Source organism: Nicotiana sylvestris, chromosome 9 (genome assembly GCF_000393655.2).
Source record: "Nicotiana sylvestris chromosome 9, ASM39365v2, whole genome shotgun sequence".
NCBI lineage: Eukaryota > Viridiplantae > Streptophyta > Magnoliopsida > Solanales > Solanaceae > Nicotiana > Nicotiana sylvestris.
This window is the reverse complement of record NC_091065.1, coordinates 47,742,540-47,765,554: the sequence shown is the minus strand read 5'-3', so window position 1 is coordinate 47,765,554 and position 23,015 is coordinate 47,742,540. Positions and strand designations below refer to the sequence as shown.

The 23,015-nt window shown below is 37.7% G+C and overlaps 2 protein-coding genes across 3 annotated transcripts; one reads left to right on the top strand and one right to left on the bottom strand.

Annotated features, from left to right (window-relative positions):
* The first annotated feature begins 590 nt into the window (after positions 1-590).
* Positions 591-18,235, top strand: LOC104237810 (uncharacterized). 2 transcript variants are annotated; one of them, XM_009792035.2, is made up of 9 exons: positions 591-815; positions 1,042-1,129; positions 2,404-2,483; positions 3,189-3,291; positions 3,389-3,545; positions 4,313-4,441; positions 4,602-4,688; positions 15,913-15,957; positions 17,589-18,235. In XM_009792035.2, the coding sequence occupies exons 1-9, from the start codon at positions 698-700 to the stop codon at positions 17,739-17,741; spliced, it is 960 nt and encodes a 319-aa protein (XP_009790337.1). In that variant the 5' UTR covers positions 591-697; the 3' UTR covers positions 17,742-18,235. The 2 variants fall into 2 exon arrangements, with proteins under 2 accessions (XP_009790337.1, XP_070012640.1); XM_070156539.1 differs by having other exon boundaries at positions 595-815; positions 3,184-3,291.
* A 1,317-nt stretch (positions 18,236-19,552) lies between these two features.
* On the bottom strand, positions 19,553-22,771 carry LOC104237809 (ubiquitin-like-conjugating enzyme ATG10). Its single transcript, XM_009792032.2, has 6 exons — positions 22,583-22,771; positions 22,445-22,495; positions 22,260-22,343; positions 21,450-21,549; positions 20,809-20,906; positions 19,553-19,890 (listed from the first exon to the last, which is right to left on the bottom strand). Exons 1-6 carry the CDS (start codon positions 22,754-22,756, stop codon positions 19,657-19,659), a joined length of 741 nt encoding a protein of 246 aa, XP_009790334.1. The 5' UTR covers positions 22,757-22,771; the 3' UTR covers positions 19,553-19,656.
* Between the last annotated feature and the right edge of the window lie 244 nt (positions 22,772-23,015).

The window sequence follows — 23,015 nt, the reverse complement described above, 5'->3', positions numbered from 1 at the left end:
TTAGAGTTACAAGTTCAAAAGTTAAGGACAGGTAGTCCTAAACTTAGACTTATAAATTAAGCATAGCTAGTCCTGAACTTACGGTAACAAGCTCATAAGTTAAAGACACTTGGTCCTGAACTTTATGAGCAGAAGAGTATTTTCGTCCGAGTGGGAAATTTATTAAAGCAATGACTAAAGACAAGACATTTTAAACAATGGCTTAAAAGTAAATACATATTTTATTACGTTAAAATAGCACGGTCTAGCCAGTTTTTGAACTGGTCATTCAAAAATAGTCAGCGTTTACCAAGTCAATGAAAAATAACTACTATTTTGCTGCAAATGAGATCGGTCCAGCATAATATACTGGAGTTCGGTGCACCTGTATATGAACTTCCAACATATTATGTTGGACCAGTATATTTTGATATCTCTAGTATAATATACTGTGCTGTCTCTAGTATAATATACTGGAGACTAGAGCACCGGTGCTCTAAATTCCAATATATTATGCTAGAACTCCAGTATGGTTGACTATTTTTTCATATTGCATTTTTGAATTTCTCCCTTTTATTACTGCTGTCCACTTCCCCTTACAAAGTGGCCCACGCCATTTCTACATTGAACTGCTATCCAGTGGGCGCTAAACCCAAAAAGCCAGTCCTTGCAAAATCTCCGTCTCCTAATCTCCTCTTCCTTGCAGAGGTCAGAGAAAATGGCGCTTCAAATACTGAAGCTACCCATCATCATATCACGCTGTTACTGTTCTTGCAGCTCCAGCAATAGCTTCTTTTTCTCCTGCAAATTATCATACAGAACTCCAAAGCTTTCTGGTACTTTTAAATTGAACTCATTTCTTCACTTGTTTTACGTTACAACCCAAGTCTCTGTTGAAATTGGTTTTCAAAATATTGCATTTTTCGACGCTTCAAGTCCAGCTGCTACGTGGGGCTTAAATTCATATCCGTTTTTTGTATTGAGCTTATATTTTTGCTTTTTCTTGGTGGGTTTATACGACATAAGATTTTGATGATAAAATTCTGTATTTTTATTGATCAGCGAGATGGGTCGAGTTCAAAGCCCGCAATCATCCTTCTGTAAGAACCTTTGCTTCACTGACCACGGAGAAGGGTCAACCAAAGAAAAAGTAATATTTCTCACTTGTTTCTGGTTTCGTATTAATTTATTCTTCTTCAATCTTTTACCAAAATGTGCTTTCTTTTGAACACTATTCCAAGAGTTGGCAGATCTTTAAAAAAAGTACAAAAAACAAGAAAAAAACATGTGCTTATATACCAACTAAAATAACTGATGTCTGGAGGGTGGCCTTAAAGATAAATCACATGAGATAATATGTTTTATTAACCTCAAGTTAAAATTCGCCAGATGCATTTGTGTTTTCTTCAATTTTTATGTGTAGATTCCCTAACAAGTTTGGCAGAGAATTATTCAATTGTAGGAATTCTTAGGCGCTTTACAAAGCACTATTGTACTTTAGTCGCCTTTATAGTATGTATTTTCTTATTACACATTTTCTAAATTTGCTTTGATGTGTTCCCGTGTACGAAAGCAATCTCGTGATAGATAGAGTTCTATGTACTTAACTCACATTTGACGAATGAGATTTGCATAGTAAATATGTGCACAAACACGTATTTAAGCATGAGTGATCGAGGAGGATTCTTGTATCCATATAACTCTAACCATATAGATAGAGTTCTAAGTTGCGCACTATTTATGTTTAGAAGAGCGCACATTTTGGTCAAAGATGCAATTAACAATGTTATGTTGGTGTTTCGCCTAATGGCGTCCATCAATTTTGAGCTTTTAGCATTTTTTTGTAATATTACTCAGGTTTCATTTCACATATGCGATTTTGCATATTTTTGGTATTATCCTAAAAATAGCATACCACTGAATTGTTGAGTCCAAAGTACATGTTTTTGTGAAAAGGTCATTCTTTTATTCCTTATAGATGGGCACGAAATATAAGCAAAATGCAATAGTTCTTACTGAGGTAACAAACTAATGAATACTATAACATGCTATGAACCAACTGCAATATTAAAAGCAGTACTAGCAAAATTTAAAACATTAGATGTTAACTAAATATGCTCTGCCCAACTGCAATATTAAAGGCAGTACTAGCAAAATTTGAAACATTAGATGTTAACTAAATATGCTCTACCCACATACATGCCTCTTGGTTTTAATAACTACTAGGTGATGGCATCATCAACAGAGTTTTTTTCTTCTTCCTTTTGGGCTCTGAAAAATGTTTGTCCTTCTGCTCAGGACTGGTACTCTTTTAGCTATTTCCTCAAACAAAGGTCTAAGCTCTCTGTGTATGTTATTTTGTTGATAACTTTCGGTCTTTTTCCTACCATCATATTTGGCTAAGTGTTTGTCTGGTTTCATTAGGAAAAGGAGACTGGATGAACTGTGTCTTGAGAGATTTCAGCAATACAGCCGGACATTTATACAGTCATGGATTCTACAAGGTAGTTGTTATTCATCAAGCCTATTTGACACTTCTTTTTGATATTATAATAGAACTTCTGGATTGCTCAGTGACCTTGAGCTTCTGTAATCAAACCTGATTTTCGCTTAGCTCATTACAGAGTAAAGAGATTTCCTGTCTCTGTTCTTATAATTTGGTTTGAGCTATTTAGGGTTAGAAATTTATTCTTTATGGTACAGTTACAAGGTAGAATACCATTGCTTGAGTAGAGTCTATATAACAATACTTTAGCTATCATAAATCACACTAGTAGAGTAGACACTGAACGTTTCTAGACGCAATTTTTCAGGAAATGTAATTCTATAACAGATTTCTGATCAATGCTAAATTGTGGTATTTCAGATGTCAATAGTTGTACGTGTATGTTAATTGGTCTTCCTGAAGAAAATGTCTCTATTTCTTTTCAGACACTCTTTAATGATAGTTTCTCTCAATTTTTTGTCTTATGAGGTATCTCAACCTGACAATGTAAAACTCCTATTCAGGCTAGTTTATCTCCAATCATAAACTTCATCCAAATCATCTTATGGTGTTTTCGAATTCGTTCTCTTCTTGTCGGGGTGACAACTTATTGTAATTTCTTTGCTTCCACTTTGCTGTCAAGTTGATATATCCTAACTAGAGGTTGATTTGCTTTTGTCTCTCTGTCTCCATCTCCGTAACTCCTGACAATCTTCTAGCTTAGGCAAAGTGCTTGTGGACGGAAAAGTTGTTAATAAAGCAGGGAGTCAAATCTCCGATAAAGCTGTCGTGGAGATCATTGCTGAAGTTCCCAAATATGTCTGCAGGTGAATATTCCTCCTCTGAGCCTATATTTTAGTTTTTGACATCGTATTTTGCTGAGATCCCTCCAGCTAATTGACTTGCTTGTTGATGTTTACTCAGAGGAGGACACAAATTGGAGGCTGCTATTGAAAACCTGGGCATTGATGTTGCAGGGAAAGTAGCTCTTGATTCAGGCTTGTCTACTGGAGGATTTACTGATTGTTTACTTCAGTATGGTGCTTCATTTGTCTATGGAGTTGATGTAGGATATGGACAGGTAACATCATCAGAATTAAAAGCTGATGCTCATAGAGCTTCTATTGTTTTAAATTTTCTTTTACTGGTATATACTCTAATCAAGAATGCAAGTTAAGGTACTGACTGGCTCATCAAATTTGAGATGTCTTAGAGACCAAATGGATAAGATGCTGAATATAACACAGTGCCAAAGCTTGTTGGAGCAGCTTTAGCAAGCAGTGTTTTATTTGTCAAAAGATAGAAGACTAAAAGAACATTGTGTGCAAATGCATTGCCAAATTTAAGTTCACTGTGCAAGTTGGAAAAGGAGGGGAAAAACATGAAAAATCCATGTAACCTCTTATTATAAAATCAAATTGCAAAAATGTACATTGTTATTGGAAGTATCTTTCTACACAAAGCTGAGCCCTGTAGCTGGAAATGGTAACCTGAAACTACTTCTAGCATAAAATAAGCTAAGCAGGTGGAATAAGGTATCTATGAAACAGCTTTCTTTTCTCTTTTTGGAAAGTATACTAGTGGCAATGACTGCCCATAAAGAAAATCCTAGAGCTTTAAATTTGAAACCAGTAGAATGTACAATTAATTAAAAATCTTTCAGAATGCTCTGAATTTAAGTTCAACAGTTCACTAAATCCTGAATTATGAAATTGTCCTTGTTTTGGCAGCTCGAAAACATCTTTCACTTCTTTGAGTTTAATTAGTTGCCAAGTGGTCCTGGATCGATTTCACATTGGCTGACTATTTGGTTGTTTAAATTTGTAAAGACTTGCTGATTTTTTATAGGTGGCAGATAAAATTCGGCGAGATGAGCGTGTAAGTGTTATTGAGCGTACAAACTTGAGATACCTTTCTGAACTCCCGCAGAAGGTTGATTTAGTAACTTTGGACCTCTCCTTTATTTCGATACTTCTGGTAAGCTTTCTCATCCGAAAATGCTTCCAATGTAATTTCTTTAATGTAGCTTCCTAAGTTAACAGTTTAGCATATAAAATTAGGCTGTTCCACATCTGTAGATGGTAGATGGTCTTTGTCAATACCTAGTAATACTCACATGTTCATTCCCCCAATCCAGGTTATGCCTGCAGTTATCAATTTGATGAAGGAAGAAGCTACTTTAGTTACTCTAATTAAACCTCAATTTGAGGCTCGGAGATCCCAAGTAAGCATTTTTCATATATCATGCTTGCATTCCTGCCTGCATTTGTAAAGCGTTAGTATGCCGTGAGAAGTGACCCATTGCAGACCTAATATACATAAATAAAAGTGTCACTTTTTACCAACATTTTATAACTCAAAGCTCTTATTTGGATTGCTTAGAGATGCAATTTGATCAAGTCTTAAGGATTGTTTGTCTACATCTCTGATGTACCTCATCCGTGAATCTTTTTCATATCTTACAGTATATGGATACCATGTCTACGGTGAAGAAAGTTGAGAGGGACCAATTTTTTTTTTTTAGGTGTTCCATTAAAAAAGCATCAAGAAGATGCATAGTTACATAGTTACAGGAGGCCTAGTTACAAAGGCAAAAACAAAAAGGAGAAGCTAGGCCCTATACAAAGTGTCAATCTAGGACAAGAGTACTAACAAAGTCCAAAAAATGACTAGTACTAATTACAGGGGACAATTTTGTCCAGCAAAAAAGTTCAAATAGGCATTTTGCCTTTGAGAGAGTGATTTGAAGTTGAGATGCCATCAAAACATCTTCTATTTCTCTCTGTCCATAAACACCAAAAAATAGCTGCAGGAATCATCAACCAGATTTTCTTGATGGCCTTATCAACTTTCCCCAAACTCCAACTAATGTGTGCATGTCTCATATTTTGAGGCATAACCCAGCTCAGACCAAAAATACTGTAGAACATATTCCATATATCAGTGGCAACTGGGCAGTGCAGGAACAAATGACTGACAGTTTCGTGATTCCTCCTACAAAGGTAGCATCTGTTGACCAGCTGGAATCCTCTCCTGTTAGGGTTGTCTTGTGTTAGACAAGCTTCATATAATGCAATCCAATTGAAGCATATAACCTTAATAGGTAATTTGGTCCTCCATATCAATTTCCATGGCCAGGCATCAAGCACCTGATTTTGAGTGCAGTTTTGCTTGTAACACACTCTTTGACTATGAAGATACCCTTGCTGCCCCAACACAGTGTCTGAAAGATCTTCATCAATGTTGTAGCTTTCCACTCTTGCTAGCATTTCCATCAAACTTTCCATTTCCCAATCTTGACCAGACATTCTCAGATGCACATCCCAGTTGTTGTTGCTCCTGTTCTGAGCAATTGAGGAGTTCTTGTCCATGGCAATTTGGAAAATGTTAGGATAATCATCCATGAGGGCTGTGTTATTCAACCAAATGTCCTTCCAAAATCTGATGTGCTCTCCATTACCCGGTTTGAAGTGGATCTTCTGGAAAAAATCATTGTCAATTTGCTAATAAACTTCCAGGGACCAACACCATAAGGGGCATTTGCAATTTTAGTGCTCCAGTTGTCTCTTTTCCCATGTTTTGCATCAATCACTTTCTTCCAGAGACTTAGGCTCACCTGTACCATACCTCCATAGCCACTTCATCAGCATACTTTTGTTGTGGATTGCTAAATCTTTGACCCCCAGTCCTCCATTGCTTTTCGGCTGTATGACTTTATCCCATTTTATCAAATGAAATTTGTGAGAGCTGTTATTCCCTCCCCAAAGGAAATCTCTTCTGATTTTATCCAATTGCTTTAACACCTTTTTAGGGATAGGGAACAAAGACATATAATAGGTAGGTATGCTGTCAAGCACACTGCTGATAAGAGTTAATCTACCTCCCATAGATAAATATTGCATTTGCCAAGTGGCCAACCTCTTTTCAAATTTTTCTACAACACCATTCCAAATTTCACAATTCTTGAATTTGGCTCCCAATGGGAGGCCCAGGTAGGTGGAAGGAAGTGCCCCAATGCTGCAACCCATCGTTCCTGCCAATTCTACTATGTTGTTCACATTGTTGACTAGATAGATAGTGCTTTTCAGCTTGTTGATATGTAATCCTGACAAGGCTTCAAAGCGTAGGAGGGTGAGATTCAGGTATAGGAGCTGTGCTTTTTCTGCCTCACAAAAAATCAGAGTATCATGAGCATACAGTAAATGAGATATAGTAATTGTATTCCCAGCATTGGTGCCAACTCTGAAGCCTTGAATCCACTGCATTTGTCTGGCCTTTTCCAACATCTTACTTAGACCTTCCATGACTAATATGAACAAAAAGGGGAGAGTGGATCACCTTGTCTGATCCCTTTTTGAGGGGAGAAGAAACCCACAGGGGATCTGTTAATTTAAATTGAATATTTAACCGTAGAGATGCAATACCTTATCCATTTTAACCACTTTTCACCAAAGCCCATCTTCCTCAAGATAGATATTAGGTATGACTAATTCAATTTATCAAAAGCCTTCTCTATATCCAGCTTGCACATAACTCCAGGTTCTCCAGTATTAATCCTCCAATCCAAAACCTCATTAGCTATGAGAGCTGCATCAGTTATCTGCCTTTGTTTGATGAAGGCATTTTGATAGCTAGAGACTAGCTTCCCAACAACCAACTTCAATCTCTCTGCTAGAACCTTGGCAACTATCTAGTAAACACTTCCAATAAGGCTAATTGGCCTGAAATCCCTGAGTTCAACAACACCTTTCTTTTTAGGTACTAAAGCAATGAAAGGTGCATTGCAAGACCTCACCATGTAGCAATGTCGGTGGAAGTAGTTGAGGGCCCCCATGACCTCTGCCTTAATGAAACCCCAAGATTTTTGGAAGAATGCCATGGTAAAACCATTTGGCACTGGGGCCTTATCAGGAGCACATGATTGAATGACACTAAGCACTTTATCTTTCAAACCCTTTTTCTAGCAACTCCCTGTCTGCCTCTATGAGTCTGGCTACTTCCTCAAAGCTGGCAGTAGGCCTCCACTCTTCACTTTCTTTGTAGAGATTCTGGTAGTAATTCAAGATCTCCTCATTGATCATTTCCTTGTCTTCTGTGATCTCATTATCAATTTTGAGCTTGTCAATTGAGTTGTATCTTCTGTGAGAGTTGGCCATTGTTTGGAAGTATCTTGTATTCCTGTCCCCTTCTTTTAGCCATAGACATCTTGATTTTTGTCTCCATGAAGTTTCTTCAGCTTTAGCAATTTCCATTAGCTCCAATTTCATATTAAGAAAACTTTGTTTTTCAGGCTGAGTAGGAGTTTTGTTCTCTATTGCCTGTTCTAAAGCTAAAAGCTCCTCTAGAACTCTGCTTCTTGTCTCTAGCTTTCCATAGACTTCCTTGTTCTATTTGGAGATGTCTTTCTTCAGGTTTAAACCTCAGCTTCTGAACAAGTATAAAATCCGGGCTGCCACTAATCACATAACCTTGCCACCACTCCTTCACCATGTCCATAAACCCCTCTTGCTATAGCCACATATTTTCAAACTTGAAGTAGGATGGAGCTGAAGACCAGTCACCACTTTCTAACATTAGAGGCTTGTGATCTGAAATAGGTCTTGGCATTGCCAACTGTTTGATAGACTTAAAGCTCTCATTCCTTTCTGTAGAGATAAGGAACCTATCAATTCTTGAGGCCTGTAAATTGTTTTCCCCCTTTGACCATGTGTATTGTGCCCCGTGTAAAGGTAGGTCGATTAGTTAAAGATCCGAGATTATTTCAGAGAAGTTTCTCATAGCTTTGGTTCTTCTGTTGCAACTGTATCTCTCAGCCTCAAATGTGCACACATTGAAATCCCCTTTTATAACCCATTGATCATTCCAGATACCCCTTATTGCTCCCAACTCTTGCCAGAAGTCATTCCTGTCCGTGTTGTTGTGTGGGCCGTAAACTCCTGTAAAACCCCACCTGAAATCCTCTTGCAGACTCTCAAGGATGCATGTAATTGAAAAACAACCTTGGTGAGAGTCAATAGACCTCCACAATCTCTTGTCCCATAAGATAATAATACCTCAACTCTTGCGGTTTGCCCCCAACTCTACCAAATCAGTCCACCTATTCCCCCATATCTGAAAAATCATACCTGATGGTATGCCATCCATTTTGGTTTCTTGTAGACATAAGATATCAGCTTTCCACCTTCTGACTAGTGAAGCTAGAGTGCTTCTTTTATTCTTATCATTTAGCCCCCGAATGTTCCAACTGAGAATTTTGAACTTCATCTGGACAGTATCTTGCAATGCCGGTCCCTATCACTTTTCTTCCTCCCATCATAGTTGATGCCGCAAATTAGATTCTGAACTTCAGTTTCCCCTTTCTTTCTCCCCTTTCCTTTCTTATTGGAAGTAGAAGAAGATCCCATTTTTTGTAATTGAACCTGTCTCTTCTGGTCCATTCTTAGAATTAAGTCTAGAATTTCATGTTCAAAGCCGGCTATATTGATCCCAAAAGCCTTGCATGCCTTTCCCATAACTAGTTTTGTCCATTTAGAAGTCTCTATTGTTGTGGGTTGCTGAATTACTTGATGAATTTCTTGTAGCTCCAATGCCTCACCGTCATGCCAAGAGAGGGGAAGAGATTCACTGTGAGAATCAGTGTCAGAACATACCAAAGCAGTAGAAGCATATTCTGACCAATTCAACCTCTGTGAAAGACCTCTGAGATTGTTGATGAAAGTTTCAGCTTCGTCATCGGCATCATCATCGGCTTCTGAGAGGGGGATAGCTGTTGAGACCTGCGTAGTTGATTTCGTAATGACAGGGTTGACATGGGTCTGCTGAAGATCACCAGATGAGAGAGGCACATCGTTACTGCGAAGAAGACGAGGGTGTGGTAAAATTCTGATGGCACGCCAAGACTGGGAGCTAATGGGTTTATTTGTCTTTGACTTAAAATGGGCCTTTTTGTGTGGGCCTTTTGAATAAAAGTTTATATTTTGGCCAAACTTCCCTGGTACTCGAGTAATGTCTGAGCTGCTGGCTTCATTGGGCCTAATTATAAAATTCCCTTGCTTGGCCCATGAATTAATGAGACTGGGTAGAGGGCCCGATATTTTTGAATTAAAGTGCCCTATGTCCAGCTGTCTGTCTAATGTAGCTTTTGAATTAAAGTGCCCTTCCACGTGCTGTGATTTGACCTGCCTGTCGACACCTTTACCCAAATTCACCGCTGCTTTGATTGATAAAATCCCCAACCCTTCTTCTCCGGCCTTTCGAGCTAGTTTTGGTGTTGCTGCCACATCCTTCAAAATTGAGATTTCATATCTCCAACAGTCCAGTTCGAGCTCTATCTTATCTGGGCATTTAGCACTATTCTTGCTAACACAAATTCTTTCCCAAAGATAGTGGCTCCGATGCTTCGTGTCCTCATCAATACCTATGAAACCACCGCAAAGATCTCCAATGGTTCTGAATGTATCAAGTTTCCATGCGTGGACGGGGATTCCAAAAGCTTTAATCCATTTCTGGTCAGATTTCTGGCAAGCAATTTCAGTGCAAGCCACCGCCGACCACCACTGTAAAGAGAGACACCATCCATTCCAGAATCAATCCCCTGCATGGACTCTCACAACTTCTTGCCTTGAAGGAAGTTCGAACAGGAACTGATTATGAGACATCGGAGTCACTCTCATATCAGCACAGATCCTCCATCTATTCACAAACCATTTCTGGATAACTTATTGATTTGGACTGTAATTGAACGGATCATTGAAGGTACCTACCAAGCACCTAGCAAGAAAACGATGACTCTCACCACCCGAGTCAACTGAAGTAGCATTGTCCACCTCCCTCGTTGTAGCCTTTGTTAACACCGGCCACTGAGCAATCTTAGCCGTGTCAATATATGACTTTGTCTGGTGAGTATAAGTTGGCCTATATCTGTTTGTGGACTGCTTCCCCAGAAAGTGGATGATTTTATCGGCTATATCTCCCCAACCCATGTTGAAAACAGCTTTAGGGATGATTACAGATTTCTTATTGTCCCCAACCACGTTTCAATGCGAATGAATCGCCCATAGTAGTTGAAATTAACAAAAATTCTGTAATAGTATGCTTGTGATTTCCACCCCCATCGTCTGTAATAATCTGCCCTTTTAGATGCTTGCTTGAGTGCTTCACATACCCGCCGGAGGTTCTCCTCATCTATTCTGATTTTGCATGAAAATCTTTTGCCCCTTTCGATCCAATCGAACCACCCCTCGCCTGAGTTGATAAGCTCAAAAGATTTAACGCCTGGAATAAAAAAGATCTTGTCCTCCATGATGAAAAAGTAAAGAAGATTATCGGAAGAGAAATATGCCGGAACATGTTTCAAAGAGAGAGAATATGGCTGGGCACATTTCCCAAGTCATTTCCCAAGTCAGAGAAAAAGTAGTAGTTGGTTACCTCCCAATAGTTCTAGGTTCAATGAAGACAAAAGGCTCGTATGAACTTGACTTGTTTTGATAATCCATGTTGAGATGGACCAATCTTTTAACATTGTTGAATTGTGTGACTATTCTATCTAAAAGCTTAGGCCATTCAGAAAAGTGATTATACTGTTTTTTTTTTTACTTTATAAAAAAAAAGCTACCAGAGAAGTGACACTTCTATTTATTTATATATTAGGTCTACAAGACATCACTTATGTGTGGGTCCGATTTTTTTTTCCCTGGACCAAGCATGTGGAAATAATTTTGGTTGATGGTGCCCGTGAAACTTTAACACAGAATCTATGCCTGCTTTTGGTACCATGTCAAATTGTGTGACAACCTCATCTAAAAGCTTAAATTGTTAGTATGGAGACACTTTTTATTTACTTATACAAGTCTGCAACAAATATACTAAAATAGGCGATTTTGAATGGACAGACTGGTAGAGTACTTTGTTACAACAACCGCAACAACAACAAACCTAGTGTAATCCCACAAGGTGGGGTTTGGGGAGGGTAGTGTGTACACAGACCTTACCCCTACCTTATGAATGTAGAGAGGTTGTTTCTGATAGACCCTCGACTTTGTTGACTTAAAAAGTGGACCAATTTCGCTGAAAGTTTGATCATAATTGAAAATTTCCAGTTGTCTAAAATTGAGCTTACTCACTTCAAACAAATGCAGTTAAATGAGTTTCTTGAGGTGGTGCTCCCGTTTGTGTTTGGGCATGAAGGATTTTGCGCATATAAAATATAAGGTATAAGTATCAGCTTATCAATATCCTTTTCAGTCCTAGTGTTGGCTCAATCAGATCAACTGAAGCTCAATTGTCACGACCCCAAAATTCCACCTTAAGGATCGTGATGGCACCTAGTATCTAAAACTGGGTAAGCTGATCACTTACAACAATCAAACCAATTAAACATGATATAATGAAAATAGGGTTTAATATAAATATAGAAATAAACGTGATACAAGCCTAAGCTGCAATAATCACAACGAATTCCCCAAGACTAGGTAGTACAGAGTCACGAACTCTACTGAATACATAGAAAACTCGAAATACAATACTGTTCGGATAAGAGAATGGACAGTAATAATGTAAGCAAAGGACTCCAAGGGACTGCGACGATCAAAGAGCTCTACCTTGCTCACGATCAAGAAGCTCTCACTGCCTGAATCCGCTAGCTCCAATACCCGGATCTGCACAAAAATGTGCAAAAGTGTAGTATGAGTACACCACGGTCGGTACCCAGTAAGTATCGAGACTAACCTCGGTGGAATAGTGACGAGATTCAAGTCAAGACACTCACTAACCAAGTAACATGTACAATATATGAATATAAAGCTAACAACGGAAAACAAAGCAAATAAATGGCAACAAAGAGTAATTATGTGATAATACAACAAAATAATCAAAGCACAAATAAAATAGAAGTGAAAGCAATTAAGGGAAAACAATGACAGTTCTAACCATCAAACTGCTCCACACAAGATTTACCACGAGTCACCCCAAGGTACCACACCTCATAATCACAAATCTCAAGTTACAAATCATGAATCATATACACATGGCACCTCGTGCCCACATTATCAATCATAACTGCACGGACAACTCACGTGCTAATATCACAATCCGCTCGGCGTGGTCACGGGCTCAATATCACAATCCGCACGGCATGGTCACCCAAACCGCAGAGAAAGAAGATATACAAGAATATATGTACATGATCAATGAACATCAAGTTTCATGCTCCTGGACTGGTTTAAATGACATGTTACGGTCTATGCATATGCAAGTGAACTATCACAGGGAAACAACACAACAAACACGTAATATGCATGACACACACAAAGAAGTCAAACCACCACACAAATATCATCAATAATACGCCCCCAAGCCATCACACATCATCCCCACGTAGCGCCCCTTGTCTCGCCGCGTGCGCAACAATAAAGTATATGCCCGCCTTGTCTCGCCACACGTGCATCAACAATTATCCCACCTTGTCTTGCCACATACGCAGACCCAATATATATCTGTAGCCCACCTTGTTTTGCTGCATGTGCAATATCAATAATAACAATAGCACGGTAGAACCTCGTGCAAATATCCCGACAATCCACTCAACAAGTCCACGTGTGCCAAATCACAACAGCACAACATACCAACAATTGTCATCAAGACATCAACTCACAAATCTGCCAACGCAGTGCACACGGACAATAAATAGGGGAAGCAGATGGGTGTTCAACATATAACATGAATTCAGCTAACCGAAATAGCAACAATTTCACAAACGCCCAATTTGGCCAATTAAGGAAATAAAATCCTGAAACATGATCTCTAACAAGGAATATGAACTCAAGTAATCATCCGCAACAGGAAACATGTAGTGTAGAGTACTCACAATCAAAACAAGGCAATAAGAGCAATCTCGGGTCATATCCGGTCAAAACCAATACATATACATCCGTGTACAAAATCATCTTATGTACATGTCGTTCACACAGTACAAATAATGCAATTAGATCAAATCCTACAGTATAGTTCCCCCCACAAGGTTAGGCAAGATACTTACCTCAAAAGCCCTCAATCAATAATCTAAAAATGCTTTTCCTCACCTCCGCTCGACTCAAATCTAATCAAAATCGACTTAATAACACCTAACGATGCAAGAGAAACCAATTTCAATTAATAAAGTTAAGATCTTTGCACAATTCCTCAAAGGGGCGATCTTCCCGGTGAAATGACCGTACCCCAAACCGACACAGGTGAACAAGTAGAGTATACTAGGGCGTTTGAGAGAACCATATCGAAGGAACTCGGCAAAGGGGTGCTCTCCTATCTTTTGATTAGGAAAGCGGTGTTAATAAAAGTCAACCCCGAGCCTGCCCGGTCAAAACCCAAGTCAAAAGGCAGATCTTGACTACCCATAGCCCCACGAGCCTGAATATGTGTTTGATTTTCAAATCTGAGTCCAATTCGACTCTCAAATCACAAATTTTCATTTTTCTAAACATAGACAAAAATACCCAAAATTTATCTTCAAATCTCATGATTTAGATGTTAAAACTCATAAATAATCACATTATATAATTAAAATTGAGTTAAAATCCCTTATCCACTGATTGTGTGTGAAAATCTCTCCTCAAAATCGCTTCATGCCGAGTCTAGGGGCTCAAAATGTAATAAAATGAAGCTAAGTCCTGAAATATCCAGCTATAAACAAGCTGCAGATATCGCATTTGCGACTTAGGGTTCGCAAATGCAACCCTCGCAAATGCGGAATAAAGATCGCAAAAGTGACCCATGCATAATGCTGCAAACGTCGCAAAAGCAACAAAATATTCGCAATTGTGAACCCTGACCCCTTCGCAAGACCACCAGATCGCAAATGCGCAAAGCCCTAGCCCAGTGCCCCATCGCAAATGCGATAAATGAGTCTGCAAATGCGAACTCTCCGGCCTCCAACCCGCTTCGCAAAAGCGATCAAACCTCCGCAAATGCGAGCAGACCTATGCAATTGCGAGGTCTGCAACACCAAAAACTTGAAGCAATGAACAAAACACCCAGAAACACGTCTGAAACTCACCCGAGCCCCCGGGGCTCCACAACAAATATTTACACAAGTACATAAACAAAATACAAACTCGCTCGTGTGATCAAAACACCAAGATAACATCCAAAATCACGAATCAGACACCAAAGCACATGAAAATCACAATGAAACTCAAGAACTTCTAAAAACACAACCACGCGTCCAATTCCTATCAAACCAACTCAGAATGACGCCAGACTTTGCCGACAAGTTCCAAATGACAAAATGGACCTATTCCAAGTACCGAAACCAAAATCCAAACCCGATAGCCACAAAGTCTAACCATGGTCAAACTTAGGAAAATTCCGAACCTTCAAATTGCCAACTTTCACCAAAAAGTGCCAAATCAACCTAGGAACCCCCGAATCCAATTCCGGGCATACGCCTAATGACCTGTTTGGCCAAGTTTTTTTCTTGGCAGAAAGTATTTTTTTTTTTGGTCAAAAGTACTTTTCTTAAAAAAAATTGAGGTGTTTGGCCAAGCTTTTTTAAGGAAAAAAAGTACTTTTGAGCAGAAGCAGTTTCTAAGAAGCAGAAAAAAGTATCTTTTCCCCTGAAACACTTTTTTGAAAAACACTTTTGAGAAAAATACACTTAGAAGCACTTTTTAAAAGTTTGGCCAAAACACTAATTACTGCTCAAAAGTGTTTTTCAAATTGATTAGCCAAACACAAACTGATTTTCACCAAAAGTACTTTTTTGAAAAGCACTTCTCAAAATAAGCAGATTTTAGAAGCTTGACCAAACAAGCTATAAGTTCAAAATCACCATCCCGACCTAACAGAACCATCAAAACTCCGATCCGAGATTAAATATGCAAAAAGCCAAACTCGATTAACTGTTCCAACTTAAAGCTTCTAAAATGAAAATCATTCTTTCAAATCAATCCTGAACCACTCGAAAACCAAAACTGACGATACACGAAAGTCATAATACACCATATGAAGCTTCTCAAAGACCTCAAACCACCGAACAAAGTGCAAATGCTCAAAAGGGCCGGTCGCGTTGTTACATCAATCATTTGTGTTTTATCCATAGTCTTGTATTATATTGCTTTCAAGATTCCTTGGCTTATATTGTGCTCTTCAGGATGATCTTTATGTTAAATTTGTGATTGATTTTGCATGCTACGGATTCTTCATGTGGATATATAGGGTATAATTATCGGCTTAGTCAATATCCCTTTCAAACCTGATTGGATTCAATTAGATTAATAGTCATAAATTTTCAACTGATAGCTCAATCATTTGCGCGTATCTGAAGTCTTGCATCAGTATTGCACTCAAGAGGAGTTGGCCTTTATCTTGTTCTTAAGAGTTAGCTTGTGTTAGTATTGTGATTGAATTTGCAAGAAGATGATGTATTTTGATGTATAATTCTTTATGCATGTTAGGTTGGAGGAGGTGGAATTGTAAGAGATCCCTTAGTCCATCAAGAGGTATGTATTTGCCCAACTTTTTCGTTTGCTTGCTTTTGATGCTTTATGACTGACTTAAAATCTGATTATTATCTTGGCTACTTTGAGGGATGATGGGCTATAAAGCAACTGATTTTCTTTCCGTCTTTTATAAGCAGTCAATAAATATGAAAAGTCAAGAAATGCATTAGAAATTTCTTTTAGCAAGAACTGACATTTGAATTTGTGCTTTAATAACGGAGCACTTTATCAACCACAATTTAGACAAGTAGCTACATACCTTTTGAAAATTCTAAGAGTGCATTGCTTATTTTGTTAATTGAATGTTAAATATGTTAAGATCTCTCATTTTCTTGTTGATTTATTCTACTAATGTCTTGTCTTAACTTGATACATTTTTAAACAAATACTTGTTATAGTATGCCCTTTTCTCTATATTTATTACATAGCAATTTGATGTTATAACCATTTCCTGTGAAATTTTTGTACTTATTCTACGTATTTTCCTTCAGTTACCACAAGAAAATTAAACCTTGTATGAGTTACACTTGGGGAAAGCAGTAGATAAGCTCGGCACCAGTCTAGCATCCTAAAAATTGACACCTTTTGCATTTTGTTGAATTGAGCTTGACAGCTTATGGACAGAATGCATAACAGTTGCCACTTCTATGGCTAGGATTCAGTAGCCCCTTGTTTATTAATCTTTCTCCCTACTTGACTGCTCAACCAGAAACTAAGTGGATACCACTCACAAGGCTGAATAAGTAGGTCAATTGGAGGGAAGTAGTCCGTTGGACTGCTTTACTCAATTTTGTTCAGGGCTATAATGATTTTTGTTTTTTTATATAAGATAACTACTTTTGGTGAGGTCATAGTAAGGTAAAACAAATTAAAGTATATTGCAACTTAAAGTAAATCCAGTATCTTGATAATTCTCTTCTTTCCCTCCTTGACTCCCATAAATCTTTTGTGGATGCATAGATTGCTGGAGGATGGGAAGTAGGTCTCCAGACCTTTTATGTTTTCTCTAACTCTGATGGATGCCAACTGACTAAGGGTGAAAGAAAGTGAGAACTTAGATTTTGGATAAAGAGAATGGTGAGTTTTGTCAACTTGGGTAGGATGGGAAAGCCAGTGAAAAGCTAAGTAACCAGCAAAGAGGAGAGCTGTATATATAGAGAATTGCAGAATTGCATTTGATTGTACATCTAGCTGTTTGGGGTTATGGAACAGAATAGTGTCACGGGTATGTTGCTATTGCTTTTGATGTCTGCTTGTTTGTGCTCTGGATGTGCCATATGGCTGAACTCTTGGAGAAGTCAATTTTGGTTTGAGCTAGCAGTTCTCAATCTTTTTAGTAGGTTTGTCACTGTTTATGGGGTCAGAGCATTTTGTCATCAAAGGAGGTAGTAGAAATCTTGACTGTGTGAAGTACGACGAAGTTGATATTTGCACTGTAACCTCACATGATGGTAATCTGGAGATGCTTAATTCTATTGTTCCTTCCTTTTCCCACATCAAGTCATTTTTAGTGTTTGAAAATAACAGGAAAAAAGAAGTTAATGCTCCTAGTCACATATCTTGCTTATAACAGAAATTCCTTGTTCTTACTGTTATAGCTGTCACAATATATTTCCTTTATTGTTGTACAGGTGATTGAGAAGATCATAAATGGAGTTCAAAACCATGGGTTTCAATGCAACGGTTGGATTGAATCACCTCTAAAAGGAGCTGAAGGAAATATAGAGTTTCTGGCTTGCTTCAGTCGACAGGCAGTCATTAGTGAAGAAGTCGAAAGACAATGAGCCTACCTAACATCTGGATCAAACATGTATTGTACTGGCATGCTGGATATGTTTCCGAAAACATTAAAGAGCACAGCTTCTAAAGGGCTTGGAGGTCAAGTCAATTACATGGAAGCATAATTCTTAAGTAGGAATTCCAGATGAATGGCCTTCTGAGTTTTTGGTCCTTTCGTCACTATGTCTATAAACAGTGAACATCTCAAGTTTTGGCGACGTTCGGCATGCCACCAACACTTGCAGCAAGAGGATGGTGGTTGGACTTTTAGTTCACGTCGTGTAGCTTCTGGTTTACGACTGTGAATTTCGAGTCCAATTACCTGTTTATACAATAGTCAGCTGGCAATGGAATGTAATGCATGTTCATACTGCATTTCCAAAAGGCAAAACTATGGGTTACTGAAATGCCTTTGTAAGTGCTACATAACTACTACTACTTTTTAAAATATTGGAATATGGGTTTTAATGGAGTGACATGGATAGTCATAGTTCATATAGCTGATCCATCTTTCTTGGGTTCGAGGCGTAGTAATTATTATAGTACTGAAATAAATACCTTTGCAAAGGTTATAATGGCTGCTCATCAATGCTTACTAGCACAATGGTATATTTTAGTAAAAATAGTACGAGATAGCCAGTTTTCGGACTAGTCATTCAAAAATAGCCAGCATTTGCAAAGTCATTAAAAAATTGCCACTATTTTGCTGCAACAAGGACTGGTCCAGCATAATATACTGGAGATCGGTGCACCTGTGCATGAACTTCCAGCATATTATGTTGGAATTCCAACTGCGAAAAGTTCCCGCATAATATACTGGAGATTGGAGCACCTGTGTATGAACTTGAACTTCCAGCATATTATACTGGAACTTCAGTATATTATGCTAGAGTATTTTTCGGATTTTGAACAGTGTTTTCGTTCAAATTTATCTTTACATGAAAAGTGACTAAATTTCGATTACTTTTGAAACTGTGGCTATTTTTGAATGACCACTTGTAAATATGACTATTTTTAAATTTCTCCCTACATTTTAGGCCCCATTACCTTTAACAGGGTTAAAATAATACAGGGTGTACTAGGGTATCCTTGCATGATCCTCTTCCGTTTTCGGATTGGTTCTAGTTTAATGAGAAATTCGTGATCATAAGTATTGCTCGATGACTTTTATCTTGGGCCTGTTGATTTTCTCCAAGCAAATGACCTGTGCGGTATGTCAAAAATGAAAGCTTCCACGTTCGAAATGTACAGAATCGCAAAGCTTAACATGAACTCACTTTGGAAGTCAGATATTTTTATCTGATCCTTGGTGTAAACATTCAAAAGTTGCTAAGTTTCAGCTTGGAATACAGATAGTAAGCATATCAAATTAAGTCAATCCAAATTGCCAGATGACAGAACCTTTTTGGCAGCCTAATTTAACATAGTATTAGAGCTTCTGAGTTCATTCTCACTTTGTCTCCCTCACTGTCAAAAAGAATTTCCACATAAGAATTAAATTCACATGTTAGAAGACATGTTGAAGATATAATTAAGTAAATAAATGTCCCTCTAACAACTAAAACTTTTAAATGAGATGATCAAACACTTAAACATAAACCATTGTACTGTAGTATGATGTTTTGAATCTGAATGCACTCTTTACCAACGTACATCTTAGGAGCCATGAAAGTGAGATAAGCCCCTAGAAGAAAACGTGACATGCTTAAACTCTAATAGTAGAAACTAAAATTGAAAACTTGATCGGCCTAGCCATGTTAAAGGTTGCATTTATGTAAAGAACCAATAGTTCCTAACATAAGACATAAGATAATAATTAATAAACACTACATAATAGCTTATATTTTGCATTTTGGCAGATGGATTCATTTTTGCTGCTGTGTTCAGAAGAACATTTACGTTGAGAAGATAACACTAAATCTATGTTACATAAGAAACATTTTCAGACTTGTTAGACGCATTTACAAACAATTTTAAGGGGATTTTAAGACCAAAGATCGGACATATAACTGAAAACCATGGGATCAGATATTTCTCAACTGCAACTCCACCTTGAGACACCACTGAAGGTTCATTACTGAAAAGTAGCTTCATCCAGTCACCAGTTCCACAAGGATGTAACGTGTACCATGGCCGATTCAGGTAGGGGTGCTCCTACAGATAATTCAGCATTTGAATTTAAGGTGGATCTAAACATGGTGCACATTCATTAACACACATTTTTATGACAAACTTCACGCTAATTGGTAAAAGGAGATACAATGAGAAAAGCAAACTGCACTACCAGGAAGACAAACAAAGCCTAAGATATACCTTAGCTTTAATTGTAGTTACTCCTCTTTTACTTTTTACTGGCGAAGAAGGGTTAGGGAAGAAACAAAGCAAAAAGAAGCAGAGACACTAATTGAGAAGCATGAAGATATGTCAAGGATCATCCAAGCAGATTTGACATCTACTAGAAAGGACTGGGGATATAATTTGAAGAGAATTTTGCCAGAACCTTGACATTCAGATAGTCTCAACCAGAAAATAAGGATTCCACTAAGAATACTTGAGAATTAGAAATTGGCAGCAGCTATGATTGTTGGCTGCAACTAAATGCCACCAAACATTCTTAAATACTACTAATAGCATACATATTATCGACCAGGGATTAGTAAATCATAGATATATGTTGCAGTTCTTCCCAGTTAGTTAAAATGCAGCAATCTGTTTCAATATTCCTCCGCTTCATGAGGAAAGACCCTGATATTTGAGGTCATGCATGATGGCAAGAGGCTAAAATGCATTGGCAAGTGAGATGGATATTGTTACTAGTCTGGTAATTAACATAGATGGATTATGTGGCGAGATACAACGGTGTGAGGCGTTGATAGGTAAGTGAGTTGAGAAAGAGGAAATATATCAGAATTGTTCCACAAAAGCTGGCTTGGTTGAGATAATTTTTTTTTTTTTTTTCATAGAAGGTGAAGCCATGCAAACATACCAAGTGCTAATAGAAATCACAAGCCAAGAGAATGTATTCAGTTTTCAGAATATATAAAAAGCACAAAAAATGAAGAAGCAATATACCTCCTGAGTTATAAAGGTCCATTTAGATATTGCTAATTCTTGTGTAGTATAGGCAGGAAACTCTTTTTCCAGGTCTTCTATTGCCAAGGGTTCTCCATCTATGGATGTAGCACAATCAGAACAATGTTTATGCTGGCATATAAGTTATCATACATTAGGCGAGAAAGAATAGCAGATCAGAAACCAAATCCAGACTAGCTTGCTGTTTGATTGAAGTGATTAATGAAACAAATAAACTGATGACAATGGATTACGACGTATACAACAGTAGAGGCAGAATTTAAAACTACGCAGAGCATTGGATAGACCCGAGACTAGTATTCGTCATCATCTTTTCCACACGTATCAAGCTCATCATGATTTGTCTAACCAAAATTTTCCGCTTTACTTCAGAATTAAAATTTTATAAACTAGTGTCTCGGTGGCACAGTTATGAAGCTGCTATTGTTTTTAATTACTAGTGTTGCTGTAGCAATCAAGTCCTAAAGCATGGTTATAATATCACAAGACAGATGCTCCTACAAACTGTGTTGCAAGAATTCTCCAAAATACCGTCGTACCCGTGCAGATACTCCAAAAATAGCAAGAGAACTAATTTATTCAGTTTCTTTCCGGCATAAAATGGATACGGACAAACATACCACTGCAGTATGCACGGAAATATAGCACGGGAACCCTGAAAGAGGAACTGTAGACGACATGGAAGTCATAGTGATGTCTTTCTTGGCTGTGCTTTTGAACCTTAAAGGAGAAACATCACGTCAATTGTTAAACCATTTATTTTTCAACAAAAGATAGGAGGAAAACTGAAACAGTAAATTGCTATTTACTGTATCACAACTAAAGTATGTGGCATTGAAGATGGAGCATGGATATGTGTAAATGTTGACAACTACATATTGCACATGAAACTTTAAAAAGCAAGGAATCTATAACTGCATCAGACACAAAGTCATTGATGCATGCCCCCACCCTTCCAAAAGTAAGACTGAAGGCAACAGCTACATACTTAGCAAGTGAAATTTTAGTTCTAAAAAGAGGAGCAACTATTGACAAGACCACCAACATCTACCAAATTAGCACCCGTATCAAATTGAAAGTTTTTTTTTTTTTTTTTGATAAGGCCAATTGAAAGCTTTATAAAGATGCTAAGGATAAGAATACATGAATTCATGAATCTTAGTTGCCTGATTCCAAGAAATTAACGCGTGAACTAAGAGATTGGACAATTAGTTGTGTTCTACTGAAGACTCAAATGTTAATCCCAAAGGAAGCACAAAACTCTGGAAGTTGAGTTTGCTATAATTCAGCAGTTCAAACAAGAAAAAGTCCCTGTTAAAATCTCCAACACGTGAGAAAAAGATAAATATTTTGAAACTCGAGCACTCCATAAAATAAATTTTTTTTCCAAGTAAACGGAATTAATTCAAGAAATAAAATGTGCAACATACCAATATAGCAGTATCCGTATATACATCTTCATTAGCGCAACTCAAATCTTCTATTCCAGCAAGACCACAATGATTTCGATCTTCCTATAAGAAAGACAAACAAATCAGCAAAGTCTTACAGGTACATAACATTTTATGCTAAATTTTCTCAATAATATAGCTCCACTGAAGTTCCAAGGACAGACCTCAGTGGATCCTGGAAGAATCATATTCTCCAATGATAAATATCCTTCTACCTGCCCAATTGCAGAATACAAGTAGTATTAATATATATATATATAACACGCCGAAAGCATATATAAAGCAATTGCACAAAGACAAACCTTGCTAGCAGCAAACAGTGGTCCCTTTGGACAGTTGATCCATGACCAGTGAGGAAACCCTAGATCTAAATTGTTCCATTGCTCAGCAAAATTAGAAGCAGCAACGTAAAAATCAGTAGATGTAATGGTGCCATCCCAAGTGGAGATGTTAATTATGGCCTTATCTGATGACATTTCTGCCCAAATGGACAAAAATACATATAATTAAAGACTCGGGCAGCAGTAAAAAAAGATATAATGAAGCATAAAAAAAACAATTTGTTATAAAATAAAAGCGATTTAGTAAAACATAAACAAGAAATATAAGCAATTTAGTAAAACATGAATAAGAAATAGAGATAGAGAGAAGGAAGAGATTTTCTTCTTCAATTGTGTGTATTTTCCTATCTATTACAAGACCTTTATATAAGCATAAAAAGTGAAGAAAATATGT

Bases quoted from the DNA above. Each gene is read 5' to 3' on its own strand.
- LOC104237810 (XM_009792035.2), top strand. From the start codon at position 698: ATGGCGCTTCAAATACTGAAGCTACCCATCATCATATCACGCTGTTAC. The intron at 816-1,041 runs GTACTTTTAAAT...TTTATTGATCAG, and splicing joins CAGAACTCCAAAGCTTTCTG to CGAGATGGGTCGAGTTCAAA. The intron at 1,130-2,403 runs GTAATATTTCTC...TGGTTTCATTAG, and splicing joins AAGGGTCAACCAAAGAAAAA to GAAAAGGAGACTGGATGAAC.
- LOC104237809 (XM_009792032.2), bottom strand. From the start codon at position 22,756: ATGTCATCAGATAAGGCCATAATTAACATCTCCACTTGGGATGGCACC. The intron at 22,496-22,582 runs GTTTGTCTTTGT...GCAATTGGGCAG, and splicing joins CACTGTTTGCTGCTAGCAAG to GTAGAAGGATATTTATCATT. The intron at 20,907-21,449 runs GTATGTTTGTCC...CTACATCCATAG, and splicing joins TTTCCGTGCATACTGCAGTG to ATGGAGAACCCTTGGCAATA.